General features: G+C 38.5%; 1 protein-coding gene across 8 annotated transcripts in view; it reads left to right on the top strand.

Annotated features, from left to right (window-relative positions):
• The window catches only part of LOC127626308 (IQ motif and SEC7 domain-containing protein 1-like), a 268015-nt gene that overhangs the window by 221892 nt on the left and 23345 nt on the right, over positions 1 to 22778 (top strand). For 7 of the 8 annotated variants that reach the window (XM_052102021.1, XM_052102015.1, XM_052102016.1 and 4 more), the window contains one exon: positions 22210 to 22483. In XM_052102021.1, the coding sequence (XP_051957981.1) occupies positions 22210 to 22483 (274 nt within the window). Of the gene's footprint in view, positions 1 to 10545; positions 10928 to 22209; positions 22484 to 22778 lie in introns of those variants that run through there. The other variant, XM_052102018.1, reaches the window with a different exon arrangement.

Below are 22778 nucleotides of genomic sequence, written 5' to 3' on the forward strand. Positions count from 1 at the left end.
TAGCTTAACCCTCTACACACACAATCAGCACTTCCCTGTTACACTGTCTGTGCTCTCTTTCACAGAACTGGAACGCACACAAAAAGACGGGCAGAGACACCACCTGGCACCAGTGTATTGGGAGAGTGCTATTTGCCTCTTAAGAGTCTCTCTGTGTGTGTGTGTGTGTGTGTGTGTATCCTGTGCCACAGGGAAAGGATTTTATATTGCAGGGCTGAACTGAAGCAGTGCCCACGTTTTTGGAGAACTCCACTATTGGACTAAAGTGAGGGAGAGCAGATTTGTGTCTTGTTTTGACAGCTGACATCAATCTGTAATTTTAAGTAGCTGTCAGACTTCAGAAGTGTTTACCTTCAGATGGGTATGTAAAGCACTTTTAATAATACTGGGTTTGAGAGTCTTTGACAGTTTTTTGCTGAACATTGTGTTTCATACGCTTTGCTTAGTGACATTAATCGTAGATAGGCTGATGTTGTATTGGTTCTGTTGTCTTTTAAACTGAACCACTTTTAAAGTTGTGTCTTTTTAGATAAATTCTACATTTGGTTAGTTAATAACATGCATAACTTTTTTAAATGAACATCAAAATCTTGGTTAAATGTATGTGAATGTATAAGGAAGTACACCAATCAACCACAACATTAAAACCACCAGCCTAATATTGTGTAGGTCCGCCTCCTGCCACCAAAACAGCAACCACCCGCATCTCAGGATGCTATTCTTCTCACCACAATTGTACAGAGCGGTCATCTGAGTTACTGTAGACTTTGTCAGTTCTAAACATTCTGGCCATTCTCTGTTGACCTCTCTCATCAACAAGGTATTTAAGTTCTCAGAACTGCCCATCACTGGATGTTTTTTGTTTTTGGCACCATTCGGAGTAAACTCTAGAGACTGTTGTGCGTGAAAATCCCATGAGAGCAGCAGTTACAGAAATACTCAACCCAGCCCGTTTGGCACCAACAATCATTTATGCGATTATCTAATCAGCCAATCGTGTGGCAGCAGTGCATAAAATCATGCAGATACATTTACATTTACATTTATGCATTTGGCAGATGCTTTTATCCAAAGCGAATTACAGTGCACTTATTACAGGGACAATCCCCCCGGAGCAATCTGGAGTTAAGTGACTTGCTCAAGGACACAATGGTGGTGGCCATGGGGCTCGAACCAGTGACCTTCTGATTAACTGATATGTGCTTTAGCCCACTACACCACCACCACTCCAGATACGGGTCAGGAGCTTCAGTTAATGTTCACATCAACCATCAGAATGGGAAAAAAATATGATCCCAGTGATTTGGACCATGGCATTATTGTTGTGCCAGATGGGCTTTTTGAGTATTTCGGCAACTGCAGATCTCCTGGGATTTTCACGCACAACAGTCTCTAGAGTTTACTCCGGATGGGTACAAAAACAAAAAACATCCAGTGAGCGGCAGTTCTGAGGACAGAAATACCTTGTTGATGAGAAAGGTCAACAGAGAATGGCCAGAATGTTTGGAACTGACAAAGTCTACGGTAACTCAGATAACCACTCTGTAGTAATGCTATTCTGAGATGCGGGTGGTTGCTGTTTTGGCGCCAAGAGGGGGACCTACACAATATTAGGCAGGTGGTTTTAATGTTGTGGCTGATCGTTGCATGTATATTACATTCTGTAAGGTCACAATTTCTCTAATTTATATATATTTCAGAGCTGGGACAAAATGTAATATATAAAAACATATATATATGTAAATGTATAAAATAAAGTTATTTATATATACACTGGCAGCCAAAAGTTTTGAATAATGTACAGATTTTGCTCTTATGGAAAGAAATTGGTACTTTTATTCACTAAAGTGGCATTCAGCTGATCACAATGTATAATCAGGACATTAATAACTTATAAAATAAAATACTATTACAGTATGATTGATACAATTTCAGAACATCTTAAACTACTTCAAAAAGTTCTTGTCAAAAAATCCTCCGTGTGCAGCAATGACAGCTTTGCAGATCTTTGTCATTCTAGCTGTCAGTTTGTCTAGATACTCGGGTGACATTTCACCCCACACTTCCTGTAGCACTTGCCATAGATGTGACTGTCTAGTCAAGCACTTCTCACGCATCTTACAGTCTAGCTGATATCAAAAAAGCTCAATGGGGTTAAGATCCATAACACTCTTTTCCAATTATCTGTTGTCCAATATCTGTGTTTCTTTGCCCACTCTAAACTTTTTCTTTTTGTTTTTCTGTTTCAAAAGTGGCTTTTTCTTTGCAGTTCTTCCCATAAGTCCTGCACCCCTGAGTCTTCTCTTTACTTTTGTACATGAAATTGGTGTTGAGCGGGTAGAATTCAATGAAGCTGTCAGCTGAGTCATGTGAGGGGTCTATTTCTCAAACTACAGACTCTGATGTACTTATCCTCTTGTTTAGTTCCTTTCACATCTCTTTCTGTCATTGTTAGAGCCAGTTTCCTTTGTCTTTGAAGACTTACAGAATATTTCTCTTATTAAAGCAATAAATAGTTTATAAGTCTCTCTATAAGTTTGAGCTCATAAATACTTGCATGCAACTTTTTTAAAGTGTTTGAGATAAAGAATAGCATATAGCACCACAGGGACATGTCAGCCTTACAAAAATATGTCATCTTCCTAATTTGGTAGTGATACATTGCGCACATGTTTTGCAAACTTCAAGTAGTCCTTACTTTTTGAGGCTTTCGCTGCATAATTACATATTACTGTGAAGAGATAAAGAGTTCACAGTCTTTGCTTGTGTTTAAAGAGTGATATTTTGTAGCCCCTCTCAAACTTACAGGGATAGTTCACATAAAAATGAATGCCTCTGTCTCAGTTCCCATTCATTTTTTATTGGGAAAAAAGAGTGGTGTCAACATTATTCAGAATTTATCCTCTTGGAAGAAAGAAAGTCATACGGGTTTTGAAGGACACAAGGGTGAGTAAATGATGACAGATTTTTTAGATTAAACTTTTCCTTTAATAAAATGACCTTGAATCTTGACAGACTGAGATCTGTGATCTGATCATGTAATTTGCCCCTTGTACCGCCAACATGTTTTACATTGTGATTAGACTGGATTCTGCTGGTCACTACCCATCAATCACACTGCCTAAAGAGGCACAAAAACACACAGATGGTCCAAGTACACATGTGAACCTTCACTGCCCTTCCTTAGTAATTGTGCAGCCTAGTACTCCACACAGACGGTGTCTGTTCCATAGTTTTCACGCTCTCCTTTTTCATCCACTCAAAAGATGGCAGTGAGGTACATATATAGTATACATCAGACAGCTGACTGAAATCTCTATCTATCGTGGACTGCCCGCTGTCAAATGCCTGTCAGCCTTGGGGTGATCCGTAGTGCTGAGCTTCTTTAAGACTTGATCTTAAGCTATAGATGGCACTACTCTGTCCCTGCTGCACAGGAGGAAACAGACAGGGAGTATAGCAAAGCACATCCTTCTAACAAGTCTGTTTATTTATGCTCTGCCTCTGTGGTCATTTTGGACAAGAGGGAGTGTCTGGGACCTGATATTGTCTGAGCACATCCACCAATCTGCTGGCCTGTTTGTTTGTCTATTTGTACTGGAGCAACAGAATCGCTCTATTTTGTTATTCACACATACATCAAGCTACAACGAAAGGACACCGATTAGAAAGATAACATTTTCTCATTTCCTGTTGCGTTCTAAACAAGTTCGAAAACTGAAATAACCATAAATGGCTCTTAGTTACAACAGCACCACTTTGTGACTGTTTGTGCTAATGTTAGCTAGAAATAGGAGGTGTGTGTGTGTGTGTGTGTGTGTGTGTGTGTGTGTGTGTGTGTGTGTGTGTGTGTGTGTGTGTGTGTGTGTGTGTGTGTGTGTGTGTGTGAGAGAGAGAGAGAGCATGTATTTATCACTTTGTGGGGAACAAATGTCCCTATAAGGATAGTAAGACCTGAAATTTTTGACCTTGTGGGGACATTTTGTCGGTCCCCATGAGGAAAACAGCTTATAAATCATACTAAATTTTGTGTTTTGAAAATGTAAAAATTCAGAATTTTTTCTGTGTGGGTTAGGTTTAGGGTTAGGGGATAGAATATAAAGTTTGTACAGTATAAAAAGCATTATGTCTATGGAAAGTCCCCATAAAACATGGAAACACAACATGTACTTTATGATTTAAAGGGATTGTTCACCCAAATATTGAAATTCTGTCATCATTTACTCAACGCTTCCAATCGTTCCAAACCTGTATGACTTACTTTGCTTCTGTGGAATACAATATTACAGTAGATATTTTGTAGAATCTTCATGTAGGTCTTTTCCATGCAATTAAATTTAATATTTGCAATGGCTGGTGAGCAACACAATGTATTAATGGAAAAGAGCAGCTGAAGATTTGAAGGTTTGGAATGACATAAATAATGACAGAATTGTCATTTTTGGTTGGACTATTACTATTTATGTCAACAAATATCATGATCATGTGTTATATATCAGGGGAATTTGTAGCTAATTTTGGAGTATTTGTCATATTCTTTTGTGAATGCAGAAATGGAGCCAAGGGAGTAATCAAACACACTTACATAAACTTCTCTTATGTAGTGCTGGGAAATCCTAATAATTTAAGTGAATTGGTTCTTTTGGACAGTTCGTGTAAATGAAGTAGTTCACATACTGTAAATGATTCACTGATTCACTTGAGACCCGCTGACCCTTAAAGAGGCTTTTCAGAACTGATTACAGAATTAAATAATATCATCCGATTGTTACATACCTAAAAATATTTTCTTCTTTAAGTAGATTTAATGTAGTTAGTAACCTTTTGTTAGTAGCTTGTAGTGAAGCCAACTACTTTTTTAAAAGAGTAGCTTTACTGTAGTTTAAGGTAAATTTTCAATGCAGCTTCCCCAACACTGCTCATTAATAAAAAGATGTTTGCTAGACTTTAATAGAACCCTTCATTAAGCACAAAAATAAAATTTTTAGAGAGTCCTCTAGCCTGACCAATCTGAAACTTCCTGCTAGGCGTATTTGTCAAACAACTTGACAAGCGTGTGTTTTTCTGAGTTGATGACTAGCATCAGTGTATCGGCACCAGAGTCTCAGATCTTTAGAGCAACCAACTAGGATCTGTGGGGAGTTGCAGGCAATAGAGATAAGCTGCGATCGTTGTTGTTGATAGGTTGTTCTGTAGCCCCCCTACGAGATAATGGGCTCTTTAACATCATTGCAAATGCCACAGGATGCATTCAGTAAATAATCACCACTGGAAGACACTGCAATTTCGGCCCATGTGGCAGCTCTCGCCTGACAAAGACTGACCTTTCAAAATGACCATTTCCACTGTAGGGAAGCTAAAATTGCTCTTTTAGACACAGGGATGCAGGAAGCAGTACTGGTTGCTTTGTGTTGGATGGAAGAAGTGCAACTCTTTCTGGCCGTCCATACACTTAAAAGGTTGCAAAGGTCTTCCACTCGCAAGAGAGCTGGGCCACACGTGGACAGGATCAGGGATTAGGTCCATGAGAGAAGCCAAACCAGGGTTTAAGCTCCACTGTGCTGCACATCCACACAGCATGTTGGGGGATTGGTTGGCAAAAATAAACAGAGGTCAACATCCCCCTACCAAACCAACTCTCTTTACACACGCACAATTTTTCCAGACTGATCTCAGTGTGAAATCGGTGACAATAGGTTGAAAGCTTGTCAGCTGAAATTGGTCTGTGCCAGAGACTCTTTAGCCAGAGACAGACCACTAATATTAAAATGAATGGAAGAAATCGGAATGCCCAATGTGGCAGAGCCAATCACCTTTTAGATATACTGTAGACATCGCCTGTCAGTCAAATTTAGCATTTAGAAGTACTAAAACAATTTAGCATTTTTTAAGCATGATCTAAGCTGAAGAAGTGCAATTTAGGATTCCAATGTAGTCAGATTTAACTGCTGGTTTAAAATATGTTCTTTGATTGTTATCTTGTCCAACCTGTAGGTGATCTGTACTTTTATGTCGCTTATTTCTGTTGAAAATATCTGCCAGGGAGAGTTCCTTAGATTGCCTTGAAAGAGACTTTGTCTGAGCTTACCAAAATTTGAAGCACTGCCCCCCAGTGGTCGAAGGTGAAATGTTTACAAGGTGACACTAAATGCGAGTATTATTTTTAGTGATAAATTATAATACAGTGAACCGGAATCCATATTTGATTAACTCTACACCCTAACCCAAACCCCAACCTTAAACCTAACCTTCAATGGATACAAATATAATTTTAGAGTGAAAATGCAACCTACAAATTGCTCTCGCCATTGTTTATGTGAACGCAATTATTTCCTAGTTTCCACAAGACCAGAAACCATGTTTCTGATGTTGCTTGCACAACATGCTATCAGCCACAACACAGTTTCTTACTCATATGTACAGGGTTAAATTGTGTAATTGTTTACTCGTCCTTATGTTGTTCCAAACTAGTATGATTTTCTTTCTCAGTAGAACATTAAAGAAGATGTTAGGCAGTGTGTTTGTGTCAGTCACTATTCACTTTAATTGAGTATTTTCTTTATATTGAAAGTGAATGGAGTATATATTGACAACATTAAAATTTTTAGGTGAACTATCCTCAAATTCATCTGCAAACTTTACAAACTAAACAGGAGAAGTGTATTTGTCAATCAGGAAGCAGTTGGACCTCGCTCCATTTAAGCCAGTTATACGTATGTTGGCGGAGTTACAGATTAATATTGAGTCAATTTGGGACCACATCTATCTAGGGAAGGATATTGCATGATGAGAAATCCCATTTATGGCTGCATTAAACAAGCTGCGCACTCTTTACACACTATTGCTGTGGGAAAACAAAGAGTATTTGCCGATAAACAACTGATTCTGCTCTGCAATTAACTTGAATTTTACTGGTCTTCTGTCGCCTCTTACAACTATCTCAAACAGCATGGTGTTTTCTCTCTGTTTGATCAGGTTTAAGAACGGTGCAAGGAGCCCTTAGCTCAGAGTGGCTTACTGTTTACTAAATTACAGCAAGACCTACAGGCAAACCCATGCTGCAGTGATGTATGTCTGTGTCTCAGAGCTGAGGTGGCTATAAAGTGTGTTGGCATATAATTATGTGTGCATGAAATGCAGAAGAGGTGCATTGCAAACCCACGTTAAGTGCTTTAGAATGGTAATTGCAATCATTCTGGACTATTATGTAATTGTTGTTATTGTTTTGTAGCAGTATAGGTACAGTACGGCTGTTACGTGCAGACATCAGTCTGTAGAAAAATTGTTACTGCTTCTCCTTCTTCCAATTTCAAGGAAGGATGACAAAATAACTGCTGGGAAGGAAAGAAATTAGTTCATTAAACCTTTTTTTTATTATTTTAATGATTTCATCCATACCGTAGATAACATGTAATTTCACACCATAAGACAAGATTTGTGTCACTGCAGATAGATTCCAACAATGAGGTTCTTTCCAGACAGACACGACTGAAATCGGAGATTAAGCCACTCTGTGACCTCAGTCTGTAATTTGATTTGCACTGTGCTGTGGATTCACAATGTTTTGTTTTCTTAGGAATCAGTGGAGACCTAGCAGGAAGAAATATAATTCTTTTAAAAAATGTCTTTTCAACATTCATCTGAATTTGTTCCATGGGTTGGGAGTGCTGTACTGAGATCAGAATGAGGTCACACTCAACTCTCTTGAGTTCACAGGAAGCTCAGTTGTCTGTCAGCCCAGACTGCATGCTGAGAATAGCAGTGACAGCATTAGTGACAGCTGGTTAGGAACGGCATAAATAAAAGTGAGTGGTGGTACTTTTAGCATTCGAAACAGGTGAAGAATATAACATATAGTAGGATCAAGAGTTGGTGCAATAGGAATACCTAGTCCAAGACAGTCCTCTTAAAAGTTACACAAGATCTCCTTCAGGATGCATCTATGTGATTTTTTTTTTTAGAAATGATTACTATACCTACATAATTGCTAAATAATTTTTACATGGCTCGTTATACCTATCACTTTTTGTCCTCTTCCTCACACAATGCTGTCTTATGACATTAAAACCCTCTTACTATAACGCATGACTTACATGACATTTTAACATTCACATTACATAATCAACTACATTTACCAGCTTGTTTGGGCATGATCAAATTGCACGGTAGCTCAACTCATAGAGTGTTACACTTGTGATGCAAAGGCCTGGGGTATAAGTCCTGAAGAACATGCCAAAAATGTCCTAGAACCACCACAAAATAACATGGTTGCATTGTGTTTTTCATCTCACATTTGCTTTTATGACATTATCGGTTAGGTTAAAGGTTTATGGTATGGAGGTTGGTTTTGTGGATTTAAAACAAAGTATTAACCCTAAAAACCTCACGTTTAGGAGAATGTTTAACTTGCTTTTAGCACCCCACAGTGGACATTTTTTCTTGTGAACTGCCGCAGTATGCGTAAGGAACCGTGTAATATCATTTTGCAAAAATGTCACCACAGTCACATGATTTTTATTTATATATGCAGTACTTAAATTGCAGTTGGTGCAACACCTTTTGTGCTATTTTGGTTTAGGGATTTGTTCAAACCCCTAACCCCAAGTGTGCAAAGTGAAGGCCCCAATATACTTGGCCAAAACAAAGGTGTTTTTGCATTTGTTTTGGTGGTTCATAACAGCTCGCCTGGGTGAACTTGCCTTAGCAACCATCACTAAATAGACTTTTCCATGGCCAGTGTTGTGTTGCAGCCACAGTTCCAGCTAATAAAGTGACACATAAGTGGACCTAGAATGGAATGAATACATTCGTCATGCTGCTTCCCTTGAAGTCTTACTCTGACAAGCAGGAAAGATTTTATTGCTCCCCAAACCTTTTAGCATTAGAAGATTTGAGGACCTTAGTAATGTACTCTGTCAGGTGGCTCTGAAAGAACTAAGTCACAGTGACTTCCCGCTTGGTATAAACAACAGAAATGTGTTGATGTCAACTATACTTATTTGTAACTTAAATGTAGAAATTCACCAGTTTAGCATCTTTTTGTAATTTCTGAATGAGTGAGTCTCTGTGATTCACGGTTATTGAACGCATGACACCTCTGACTCATTGGATGTCCTTAGTCTCCAAAGCATTGACTTTTTCCTTATGTTCAAGACATTACAAAATAGGGCTGTTTTTTTTTATTGGTGATACATACAGCCCTGTTGGAAAAAAAACAACCTAAACTGGTTTGCTGGTCTCCCAGTCAGGTCAGGCTGGTCAGATTTGCTGGTTTTTGAGGTGTTTTGGGTGAGACCATCTGGATTATTCCATGAATATAACAGCTGGTCAACCAGCTAAACTAGCTGAACACCATCTTGGCCATGCTGGGAGGCCAGCCTGACCAGCTAAGACTGGATTAGTCTTAGATTTTTTCACAAGGGAAAAGGGAGAATTAGATCAGCTTCCTGCTGTGATTTTCCCTTATTGCTTTGCACTTCAAAACCTGGACTGAAGATGTTTTACAAAGAGCACATGTATATCTTGAGGCTACCACATGATAACAGACGTTTATCTGGCTGTCTGGATCCCCTTGGTTCAATCGGAACCTGTTTTAGTCTTCCTTCAGGGACTATTAGTTCCGGAAGAGAGCGAGGAACAGGGGAAATAAGAGGGACCCACTCTAGGTAACGCCTTTGAGCTCCAACTCTAATTAGAGCATATCGCCTCTCAACCAGTGTTACCACTACCACCTTGAAGCGCTTCATGTTGTTTTTTTTAGTTTTCGTTTTTTGATGACTTACCTAAAACCTCTCAATTCCTGAGAGGTCATTTTCTCCAACCCTATGGTCAAAACGAACAGCAATCGGTCTGAACTGCGTACTCTGCACAGCAAACTCGGATGGTTGATAGCATCTGGGCATGAATATTGTTTAGGTAATGAAGTCGGAAAGGAAATGCGTAAGCATGGCCGCCCTCCTTATGTAAGATGGAGGAGGAAAAAGATTATAGAGATGTTATTCAAACCCTTATTTATAAATATGCCTGTGTGTTTTTAGACCTCTTGAACTAGACAACAAAATCCTGTCTGTGAAAAAGGCATAGCTGGACAATGTTTTTGGCATTTTCCTGCACTTCAGACAGTTTTAAGGTGTTCTATGAGAAGTTGTAATAAATCCACACAGCAGCATTAAACCACATCATTAGGACTCACAAATTATAAGGTTGAGCAGTAAGAAGGTTTGTTTCAAAGACGCCATCATAGATGTGTAAACTGCCAGGGTTAATGTGGCCATTGACAGAGTAGAGTAACAACCACTTTTGGCTGCTCTTCATGCCGTCTGGAGCACGTCTGTAACAAACTATGAGCTCATGTTACTACAGCCGTTGAAACCTGAGAGGGCGAAGGACTTCCTTCCTCCAACTCATTTAGTCCTAGTCCATCCTGCAATGGAGCTATTTATAGACCCACACCCTTTGTCATTCCAAAGGGGGCTTCCCAAATCTCCTGCTTTTCATGCCGTTCCACTCTACTGTTCCATGGATGTTCGCCTCTCCACCACAACCCAGAACCCTACTCTAACCCAAAGACTCGTCATTTATATTCCCGCCATCACTTAATTTGTTTTCCGGACAGTGGAATTCCCTCCCCTTCTCTGCACTGCCGCCGCATGCTGTACACCCCTCAGAGTACCCCTTCCACAAAGTCTGAGGGAGAGAGGAAAAAACGGAGTGAGCGAAAGAGTGCACAAGAGAGAGGATGAGGATTCAGTGGACTTTAGTCGGAGCAAGAGCGTGCCTCTTTTTCCTATGAGATGCCTTTGCTTGGTGAGGAGATGGGCAGCCACAGGCCAGCGGGATGTTGATGTTTGTAGGGATCAAAGATCAACATGTGGTGTTTGCACTGTGCCTCAGACAGGAGCCCATCTCTGCTGGAACTGGGGAGCTGGTAAGAGTGTAAATGATCATATATGTAGACGTTCACATTATGCATTGGGACAGGGTGTATCATTGTATCTGAGTGTGTTTTTTGAGAGAGAACTGGGGAAATCTATCTCACTAGTCCTTTGTTTCTTCTACCTGCTTTGAATTAGGGGATGTTCCTCTATTGCGTAAACCCTTCTTCCATTGTTGCTCTTCAGAAACTTCTGCTATTAGTTAAGAGAATGAATGATGTTTCAACTCTTGCAGAGGATATACGCATTGATGTCCATTTTATTTCTATAAAAACGTTTCCTTTAATAATTTGACATTTATCCATTCCTACTTGGAGCTACTAATTCTGTTTGTCAAAAAGCTTTACAACTAACAAGGACTCTTTTTAAGGGAAATAATTACAATGTATTCATTATTAAATTATGCGATTTAATTATTTAGCTTCATTCATTTCGAATTTATATTAAAATCTTATTTTATGTGTATTATACTTATTCTTCGTGTAGGCTACACATCCAAAACAAGCTGAGAATTGTGTTCTTGAATTGCTTTATTGCATTAAAAATGTGTTATTCAAATTTTGACTAAATTATTCACAGAAAGTTAGCAACACAACAATACTACAATACAACGGTTTTTGATAGGCTAATAGACTAATTTAAACACTTCTATTGTTTTTACTATTGCATTCAGGCACACAACGGACCAGAAATGTAATATGTATATAACACATTTTGACACTACGGGAGTAGACCAAAAGGGATTGATGTAATTTTCTAGATTAGTTAATTGCAGCAGATCTTGATTATTTATTACTTTTTTTTATTATTATTAATTGTGCAGCCCCAGTGCATTTATGAGTATATATTTTTTAGCCTTATCTTTATCTATGGTCCTCAGTTTGGTTGTGGAAAGGTGCAAAGATGGCATGGTCTGTTCTTATTAATCATAACAGATAGAGCTCTGTACTTACATTAGGTTGATCAACCGCAATGAAATTAATCTAATATCCAAAGAAGCTTGTTGATGTAAGTTAAACACAAGCTTTATTTGAACAATGAGATTTTTATGTTTGGTGCCAGCACATTTCCCAGTCATCAACAGGCCTGCATTCATGCAACGTGCAGCGCTTGTGAATGGAGTTCGACCCTGTGCTCTAATGCTCTCAAAGTTGGAATTAATCATCTAAGCACTGAACATGTCATGTGAGGGACTTAAAGATCTGCATGTACTAGAGCAATGCATTTAAATATAGGCATATACAAGCACTGATTAATGAAAATAAAAAGCCATATTGGATGTGAGCGAGGGATTTGTCCATAGGCGGAAATCACGGGGGGGGGGGTCAGCAAAACTCACTGGATAGGCAACGTGCTGTTACACAGACAGCAGGGATGGGCGATACCACTTATTTTCTTTTCGATCTGATACCCAGGGTCGGACTGGCCATCGGGAGAACCGGGACGTTTCCCATTCTGCACACAAAACGGCACCGCGATATGCAGAAATGGACAGCGAAACGACAAAAAAAAAATAATTTGGAAACAAAACAAATTTACTACAATATTACTTTCGTAAAACCCTGGTTAACTATTTTATTTAATTATTTATTAATAACCATTACCCACAAACTCATAAGAAATGTCCACTTTAGGTATGTTGTTATTTTAGAGTGAATAGAGTTTCTATGATTTTCTTTTATTACTTCTACTAGACACTGATCCCTCTTGTTTGATCGAGCGTTGTGACGGCGCAAGTGCTTGTCTGCTTGTGTCTTTCAGCGTTTTTGCATGTTAAGATGAGCTGAAGAAGAAAAATTTCCCATCCTGCACAAGTATTTGCTAATATAGCCTAATCCTTTTTATTTCACTTTAAAGCTTATGATTTTTGTTCATGGTCATGGTAACCAAACGATAATACCGCTAGATAATTTTGTTTAATAATTGATATTTTTGTGTGAGGATCGATATTTTTGATGCAACACCAGTATCAGGAGTATCGATACTTTAGGATCTATCAGCCCATTCATAACTGGATCAAAATGGTTTGCTGTGAATTGTAGACCAATGATAGGCTTATGTTCAATAATATGGAAAAAACAACAATATATTCCATTCTAAAAAAATGTTTCGTCTTTTTATTATTTTTACTATTTATAATTATTTAATCATTATATATTGAATTATTATTTGAGGGGCTTTCTCAGCAAATATTTATGTATGCGATTTATTAATCGGCATACCATTTAATTAATTGTCTCAATTAAGACAATTAATTAATTAAAAGCCCATACCATTTGATTGACAGCCCTAATTATTTTATATTATTCATTGTTATATATTTAATAGTTTTTACTGTAAGATCAGGGTTTGTGCTATAACCTTTTCTTATATAAGATACAAGAATCCAAGAGAAATACTCAAAATTAAAAGGAAATGTGGTTGAGGTAGGGAAATGTAAATTAGCTTGTTATTTTACCTATTTGGACTCCGCTTTTGTGCCTCAACTTCATACTTTATTATGATAAAATACCAGGTTTAAATCATCTCAGCAGAAAGGTCTGGCAAAAAGAAGAGAACTTGCTTAATTGTGGACTCGTCAGATGGTTGAAAGGATGAAATGCAAATAATGTGCAGTTCAATCTTTTGTACTTGAATTCAAGGGAATTGTAGATGATTGATGGTAAAATGGCTTTTATGAGTTTTTCTTTGAACTGGTGCAGAGCAAGACACAGTATGCTTCATTTCTGTCAGATCTGAACACCTTGCCATCTTGTTAGCGCTGGTGTGCTGTAACCCTTGTCAGAGCCTCCATCATCTCTTTGAGCTGGACTTGACTGCAGGCCCAACTATTCAGCCCATAGAAACACTTCATCTCGCTGACTAATTGGGCCCTCTGGAAAAATCAAAACTTCCCCAGCTGTCTTGAGTTATGGAGTCTAGTATGACAGAGCCTCCACACTTTGCCTCGATTATTAAAATCAGCCATTTATATACAGCAATCTACATTTCTGGCATCTAATAAGATACAGATCTCTTGTTAAAGGAATAGTCCCCCCCAAAAAAAATACTTCTGTCATTATTTACTCACCCTCCCATCATTCCTAACATATATATTGAAGCTACTCTTTTTTTTCTATACAATAAAAACTTAATGTGACCAGTCCATTCAACTCAAGTGTTATATTCCATGTCTTCTGCAGCCAAAGGTTTTCAGAGAGTAAAGGCCCCAGCACACTTACGGGTCAAATTACTTTTTGTTTGCAAACAGTCAGACACCATGCACATAGCTGGGGAGGCGTTTAAAGGTTAAATATTAAATATGATGATGCTCAAGACTACATGTAAAACGTCAACTAATATGACATGAAAGTGTGTTATCAATGACTCTATGCCTCATTCTATGAGTAGAATTCACATGAGATCAGTAAAAGACACTGTTTTAACTACTTGATGAGTTAAAGTAATACATGTGGAGTAATGTGAAAATCGTAATAAATACCTTTTGTAATTACGGAGATAACATACTAAGCACAGCCATACCAGACTCTGTTATTGTAATTTACGATGACACTAATACTACTGCAAAGATGGGTGAATAAAAGGGTGTTAATGGGAAGAATACAGACAAAAGAATGATGATAAGCATACCTTGCTATGGCCAGACGTGTGAATGGCTTTCACTGCAGAAAGCACATGAGTAAACTGCATATAAAACAAAAGATTGAATGGGCACTTAAGAGTATTTGAGTAGATTGTATTCCATTTGTAGACTATGTAAACAAAAAAAATCATATGACATGTTCTTGGAAAATGTCTCTGTGCAAACGATCGTGCTCGTGCTCGTGATCGTGTAGGTAAATTTGCACCAGCTCTGACTGAATGGGAATTAGCCGTCTGCCTCAAGAGTAGGTGAAGCTTCAGGTCACACCTACCGATGACGTGGACCAATGGCATTAAGGCATTTAGCAGCTGGTAAGAAGTTTTGCCCTGAAAATTTGCCCTGGTGTGCTGTTACAGACCACAGAAACAAACTCAAAAACACCGTATTTTTAGACTTGATTTTGTTCTAAATTACATCAAACCCGCTCTTTCTTCGATTTCGTAGGAAGTATTCAGGGGCCTTAACAACTTTAATTACTGTCTTCTCCTTACATAAAGCTATTGTATAGCTTGAGAGTTGTCTGGACAATGTTTATGATGCTGCTTTGATACTTGTAATCTTTAGAGCTGGACTTTTTATGGTCAGCACATTTTTTCATTGTATGGAAAAGAGCAGCGTGAAGATTCTTCAAGATGTCTCTTTTTGTGTTTCATGGGGGGTAAAACATGTTAAATCACTTTGGTAAAACATGAGGGTGAGTAAATACTGAATGAATCTTCTTTTTTGTGTTAAGTATTCCTGTAATGTTGGAGGATTTCTTTTAAATGAACACTGGTGCCCCTTGTGGTAAAGGCCACCACATGTTGTACACTCTAGTGACATTTAAAACTCAAGCTCTAAATGAATGTCTTTAAAAGGTATTGAGCTTCGAAAGAACAAATGCATCTTTTATACTGTTTGAACGGTACATGAAATTAATGGAATGAGGAAACATGACAGACTTGTAGGGAAGTTGTCTGTGTCCGTTTTTAAGCCATTTCTAATTAGTGTTTTGAACACCAAGATGCAGATTTGAAAGCGCAGCCCTCGGTTCAATTAAAGCAGGCTTTCTTCCTCATTAAATTCAATTTGCTGCTGCCTTCACGGTCTAATAATGTAACATGAGGCAGAAAATTGAAATGAGAGCTGTGTTACCAGTCATTCAGCTTTATCCCTCTGTGTAGTTTTAACTTAATTACACAACATTTTAGCCCAGGGGTAATCAATAGGCGGACTCCGGTCCGGATCCGGACTGAAGGACAATTAAAACAGTACCCCTGTTTTAGCCTATTGTATATAGCTTTTAACTCTGACATGGAGGAATGTGTCTGTTTTTTTTATTTTTTATATATAGATATAAAATTAGCAGTTATCTCACTTTCGTGATCTCTAAACACTTTCAATTTTTTATTTTTATTTTTATTTGTTATGTTTCCTTTCAATTCATTCACAGATGTGTCATTTGGAATCCTCGCAATATTTTAAATAGCATAATCACAATAATCACAGGGTCATCTATCACCATTTAGGCAGAGAAAAGTCAATTCAAGTCATTTTTATTTGTATAGCACTTTTCACAACACACATAGTTTCAAAGAAGCTTTACAGAAAATCATGCATTAACAGAAAATAAAACTGTAATATCTATAAAGTATTAGAGCCATCAAATATGATTTTAAATTGTGTATAAAAATAATAATTGTATTTATAACCCCAGTGAGCAAGCCTGAAGGCGACTGTGGCAAGGAAAACAAAACTCCATAAGATGTTGGTTAATGTTGAAAAATATCTTGCTCACTGTGGGGACCAGTTCCCCTCTGGCTAACCAGCATGAATATAATGCCAATATTAGTTATTTATGTGCAGTGCAAGACCACTTAAGTACTGCGGAGCTAGACCATTCAAAGCTTTGTATGCAGTTAACAAAATGTTAAAATTAATATGAAATTTAACAGGTAGCCAATGTAGCGATGATAAAATGGAGCTAATATGATCATATTTATGGCTCTGGCTGCTGCATATTGAACCAATTGAAGTTTATTAATTGAACTTGCAGGAAATCCTCACAGTAATGCATTGCAATAATCTAGTTTTGAGGTCATGAACGAATAAATTAGTTTTTAGGCCTCACCAACAGAGAGCATGTGTCTTAACTGAGGTGGAAGAATGCTGTTTTACAAACATTGGAAATTAGATTTTCAATGGACAGATTGGTATCAAATATAACACCTAAGTTCTTCACCTTAAAAGATGATGTAACAGTACATTCAGTGAGAGACAAATTAAAATTTTAGTGGCTTATTCTTAGAGGTTTTTGGTCCAATAATGAGTGCCTGTTTTGTCGGAATTGAGTAGAAGGACATTTCTGGACATCCAAATCTTTGATTTCATTGATACACTGCTAATTTGGAGCATTGTGAAATTTCACCAGGTTTCAAAGTAATGTAAAGTTGGGAATCGTCAGCATAACAGTGGAAACTTATTTCATGATTCCTGATAATATATCCCAGGGGAAGCATATATAAGGAGAAAAGCAGAGGCCCTAAAACTGATCCCTGTGGCACTCCATACATACATTTTGTTTGTTTTGGGACAATTCATTGTTTACACTGACAAAGTGGTATCGGCCTGCTAAATAGGACCTAAACCATGCTAATACATGTCCACAAATGCCAATATAATTCGTATGCATATTCAAGAGAACGTTGTGATCTATGGTGTTGAAGTCGGTGCTAAGATCTAAAAGCACTAGAAGAGAAATACAGCTGCGATCAGATGATAAGTGCAAGTAATTTGTAACTCTGATAAATACAGTCTCTGTACTGTGATGGTGCCTAAATTGTGACAGAAATTGTTCATGTATACAACTACTCTGTAGAAATGAACATATTTGGGAGGAATTTTCTAGTATTTTCGACATAAACAGGAGATTTGAAATCGGTCTATAATAAGCCAATTCTCCAGGATCAAGCTGTGGCTTTTTAAAGCGGTTTGATTACTGCAATTTTAAAGTTTCTTGGGACATGTCCTAAGGATTACGAGGAGTTAATAATATTAAGAACATGTTCTGCTTTTGATGTTTTGATAGGTTTTGTTAGCTTTTCTTAACCTTTGAAGGCTTTGGATTGAAGTTGTTCGTGAGGAAAATTATAAGACACTCTTTTCTGTGGTGCTGTGACAAACGATTGCATAAACTAATTTTCACAATTAGTGCTTTGGTTGAAAGAGATCTAATGTTTAGTAACCCTACCTTTTATATGAATTTTTGTTGTTGTTGTTGTTGTTATTGATGTTATTTTCAAGTTTTACCTTTATCAAATTATTTCTAAATGATTTAGTGAGGGGTTTGTGTTTGGTAGTTCGGGGAACAGACACAGTCACTATGTGATATCTAGGTTATACAGACTCTGTGTATTGTAGTTTATGTAGACAGACTTTGAAAACACAGCGACTCTCCTCAGAGAGATGGGAAGACAACCAAACAAAATGAAAATAGTTTTTGCAGCCAACATTTCAAGAGCCTTGCTGAGGGCTTTTTCAGAAGGCATCAGATGCTCAAACTCATTCGAGTCTAATGTCCTCTGTGAAGAGATGCAGGAAAATTAACTGCCAAATCATCATCTGATATACCATACTGTGTGACTTGTGCCATGTTTTCATATAATGTACAATCATATTCAACAAGACAAGTTCGTCTTCCTTTATCATCAAAGATGGGCGGTAGTATGTGTGTTTGTGTGTTTTGTGGGAACACAATAAATTAGTCCACTGCAATAACTTTATATGTAAACTCCCGATTTACCCCATGTTACCCTCTTATTAGCTGTGTCTTTCAGAGCAGCAGATGGGCTTTATTTGTGTTTACTGACTCTGGGTTATGTCTTGAGGTAGTGTCTTCTCACAGAGACTACTCGTGTGTGCTGCGTTATAAAACAGCCAGTACTGGGAGGTGACGTGTCTATTTCACTCTTGTCTATCCACGTGCCCTTAAATAAATGACAGGTTCGGTCTTTATGTACTCGCAACACTCACAGACTGCTTCTATATATGTTAAGTAATACTACACCACTGGGGGCGGAAGCAGCACACCTTGTATAGTGTATGTGAGAGACATTGATAATCTTCTTGCTGGCTTGTGCACAGTAATTGATTGTTCACCCGTGACCTCTGACTTCAAGGAAACAAGTTATAGGATTGTCATGGTTGTCATGGTGACCTTCCCTTTGAATCTGTATTTCAACCCATTTTATCAGAAGCAGACTGTAAATAGAGACCTGTCAAGGGGTGTCTCACAATCTTGACATTGGCTCTGGCAGTGGATTGGGGTCTCATTGGCTAAATAGAGCATGCCCCTGATGATATTGCTCATTGCTCTGAAGTTACTAAACCAAGCTCTCTCATTGTTTTACTTAGGATTTGATACACCTCAGACAGTGTTAAGAGCCCAGACCTCCATATATCCACTCCTCCAATGGCCTTTCCCTATGCAGGTTGAACAAATGCAATCAGTATATGTCAATGTTCTCATCTCTGTAATACAGTTCGCTCTATTGCACACTAATTCAGTTAATTAAAAGAAGAGTGTTTAATCTGGGAAGATAATCTGCTGGCATTTAGCTGACCCAAGAAAGTGTGAGTTTGTGAGTAAGAGGTGTTGAAGATGTGAACAGGGTGTACTGAAAGTATTCAGAGTTGGCTGTAGGTTTGTCCTGATCTAGAATCTGTACCTTGGAAAGAGCATCATGTAGTAACTGATTACTTTGAGTTATGGAACAACATTTACATCATTCAACCAGATTTAAAGGATAGGATTAAGACAAAGGCCGGGCTTGGTTTTGGGTTTTTAACAAAGATTCTTTCATCACATTCCCAGTGGGACAGAAGTTTACATACACATTGTTAGTATCTGGTAGCATTGCCTTTAAATTTTTTAACTTGTGTCAAACATTTTGGATAGCCTTCCACAAGCTTCTCACAATAAGTTGCTTGAATTTTGTCAGGTTTGTAGGCCTTCTTGCTCGCACACACTTTTTCAGTTTTGCCCACATATTTTCACAAATTGAGGTCAGGGCTTTGTGATGGCCATTCCAATACCTTGACTTTGTTTTCCTTAAGCCATTTTGCCACAGTTTTGGAGGTATGCTTGGGGTCATTGTCCAACTGAAAGACCCATTTGCGACCGATTTATAACTTCCTGGCTGATGTCTTTAGATGTTGCTTCTATATATCCACGTAATTTTACTTTCTCGCCATCGATTTTGTGAAGTGCACAGCTGCCACCCCCATGCTTCACGGTTGGGATGGTGTTCTTTGATTGCAAGCCTCACCTTTTTTCCTCCAAACATGACGATGGTTGTTATGGCCAAACAGTTAAAAAATGTATCCAAAATTAAGATCTTTGTGCCCATGTGCGCTTGTAAACAGTTGTCTGTCTTTTTGATGGTGGTTTTGGAGCAGTGGCTTCTTCCTTGCTGAGCAGCCTTTCTGGTTATGTTTATATAGGACTCGTTTTATTGTGGATATAGATGCTTGTCTACCTGTTTCCTCCAGCATCTTCACAAGGTTCTTTGCTATGGTTCTGGGATTTATTTGCACCTTTCGCACCATATTATGTTCATCTCTAGCAAACAGAATGTGTCTCCTTCCTGAGCGGTATGATGGCTACGTGGTCCCATGGTGTTTATACTTGCATACTATTGTTTGTACAGATGATACATTCAGGCATTTGGAAATTGCTCCCAAGGATGAACCAGACTTGTGGAGGTCCTCGATTTGTTTTCTGAGGTCTTGGCTGATTTACTTTTATTTTCCCATTATGTCAAGCAAGGAGGCACTGAGTTTGAAGGTAGGCCTTAAAATTCATCCACAGGTACACCTCCAATTTAGTACACCTCCTATCAAGAGCTTATTAGCTAATTGTCTAAAGGCTTGACATCATTTTCTGGAATTTTCCAAGCTGCTGAAAGTACAGTTAACTTAGTGTACGTAAACTTCTGACCCACTGGAATTGTGATGTAGTCAATTAAAAATGTAACAATCTGTCTGTAAACAATTGTTGTAAAAATTGCTAATATCATGCACAAAGTAGATGTACTAAACGACTTGCCAAAACTATAGTTTGCTAATATGAAATCTTTGAATTTCATTCAAAGAGAGAGAGAGAGAGAGAGAAAGAAAGAGAGACAGAGAGAGAGAAGAGTAAGAGAGAAACCCCAAAGCTGATTTGCTGGTTTTTGCTGATCTAGTTGGTTTTCCTGCCTGACTAAGCCAGTCTTGCTGCCTTCCCAATCTAAGCTGATGTTTACTGGTTTGCCTGATTATCCAGCTATTCTCCTAGCCTTACCAGCTGACAAGTGCCCAATACTCCTCTTAAACCAGCCAACTAAACCAGCCTGACCAGGCTTGTAGACCAGCTTCGAAAACCATCTTGGGCCAATTCAAGTTTGTTTTTTTCTGCAGTGTGATTTTAGGGGTAGTTACCAACTGGGGTTAGAAATAGTGTTAGGAATGTTTGTTTGACAGATATGTATGACAAAAGATGCATGCAAAACCATGGTCACCTACCCCTACCATCACTCTCACAGATGTACCTGGTATTGCATTCTATTCAACATATACCCTCTTAATGTACTTTGGCCTTTAAAAGCAATCACAATAGACAAAGGAGTAGAGGAAGTATATGATGGCTGTCTGTTTACAAATGTGACACACTTCTCTTTTTAGCCGTCACCTCGAGCAACAAAAGTCATTTGCTGCAGCAGGTAGGCCTCTACTGAGATTTTGACAAGTAGGAGTTATGCTGTTGATTCTCTGTACTATGGCCCGGTGTGCGTCGTTTGCTGTGTAAGAACGATGTATCTGACAGTTCACACCAGACTGCTTGAATCTTTCACCCCTGGTATGCAGTGGAGTTTAATATCAAACATCCTATCATAATGGCTGTATGTTGTAAAATATAAAAATTATTTAATTTATATCTGAAACTCAAAGTTTGTATCAAGGTACTAAGATAAATACCAACCTAATTGGTTTAAAAGATCATCTCTGGAGAATGTCTCCATTAAAGAGGTAATTTACAGTCCAGTATCCAGTTTAGTTGAAAGAACTGTTGTTCTTTTGATTGTATGTTTTTGCATTTATTCCCAAAATGTCTGTATTTAGTGTATTCAGTTGCTGTATGTTTCTGTTGATCAAGATGCACCATACCACAACGTGTTGCTATAAATGCTGTTGGTTGCTTTTATACCTCCGCGCTGATGTCAAAGTTCAGCTCGTAATCGGATGCAGGATTGTGGGTGTGGATAATAAGAATTACAGTGAACTTTGGTTTGTGTATAGTTTAGTTTTTTGCTTCAGTGCAGCAGGTCTGAAGTAGGCAAGGAGGAGGCACATGTTGTATGTGTGGAGTGGTCAGTGTTTGTCTGTAGAATTTGATATTAAACAAATCGGTCCTTTTGCTTTTCAAAGTATTTTTGGCCTTGCACCAACAGCTGGAGTTGTCTAAAAAGTTTGATTCTCCTCATAGTCTTTTGCCGGACTTTGGGGGTGTATCGTGCCGTTAGTCATCAATATGAACTGTTTATCCTCTAAAATTTGTTTGGTTTGCTGTATGTTAAGACATGATGAACTTAATGTCTCTCTTTCTTTGTACAGTGTGGAAGGTGAGGCTCCAGGCGGCGAGGCAGGTCCCTCTCTGGAGAACAGTGGTGGTTACATACGAGGGCCAGTGACCCGCACTGCCATTATCAGTGGCGAGCACTTTGACGGGCCACCGCTGTATGCTCACGAGGTACGGCAGCGTCCGCGGCGTCCCAAACTCCAGCACTCTCAGTCCATTTTACGTAAACAGGCTGAGGAGGAGGCCATCAAACGCTCCCGATCACTGTCCGAGAGCTATGAGCTCTCCACCGACCTTCAAGACAAACAGGTAGAGTTCTGCTGGATCTTTAACTGGAAAGATACAAAGATTTTTATTCACTGTTGCATGGGTCTTTTTTTTTTTGGTGGAGATGGAGGTGTAATTGAGGTTCATTGGCTTTGTCTTTGCCTTTAGCTAGACATATGCTGCATGGCCAAAAGTGTGTGAACGCCCCCTTTCTTCATATGCAGTAAAAGAACCCCAAAGGCTGAGATCCCTGAGAGCTTTTTAAGATTTGGGAGATGAGGTTCATAGCTCAATGCATGGTTGGAGAGTTATTTTCCTGAGTCATATTGTTCGTGGG

This window comes from Xyrauchen texanus, chromosome 32, assembly GCF_025860055.1.
Source record: "Xyrauchen texanus isolate HMW12.3.18 chromosome 32, RBS_HiC_50CHRs, whole genome shotgun sequence".
Taxonomy (NCBI): Eukaryota; Metazoa; Chordata; class Actinopteri; order Cypriniformes; family Catostomidae; genus Xyrauchen; species Xyrauchen texanus.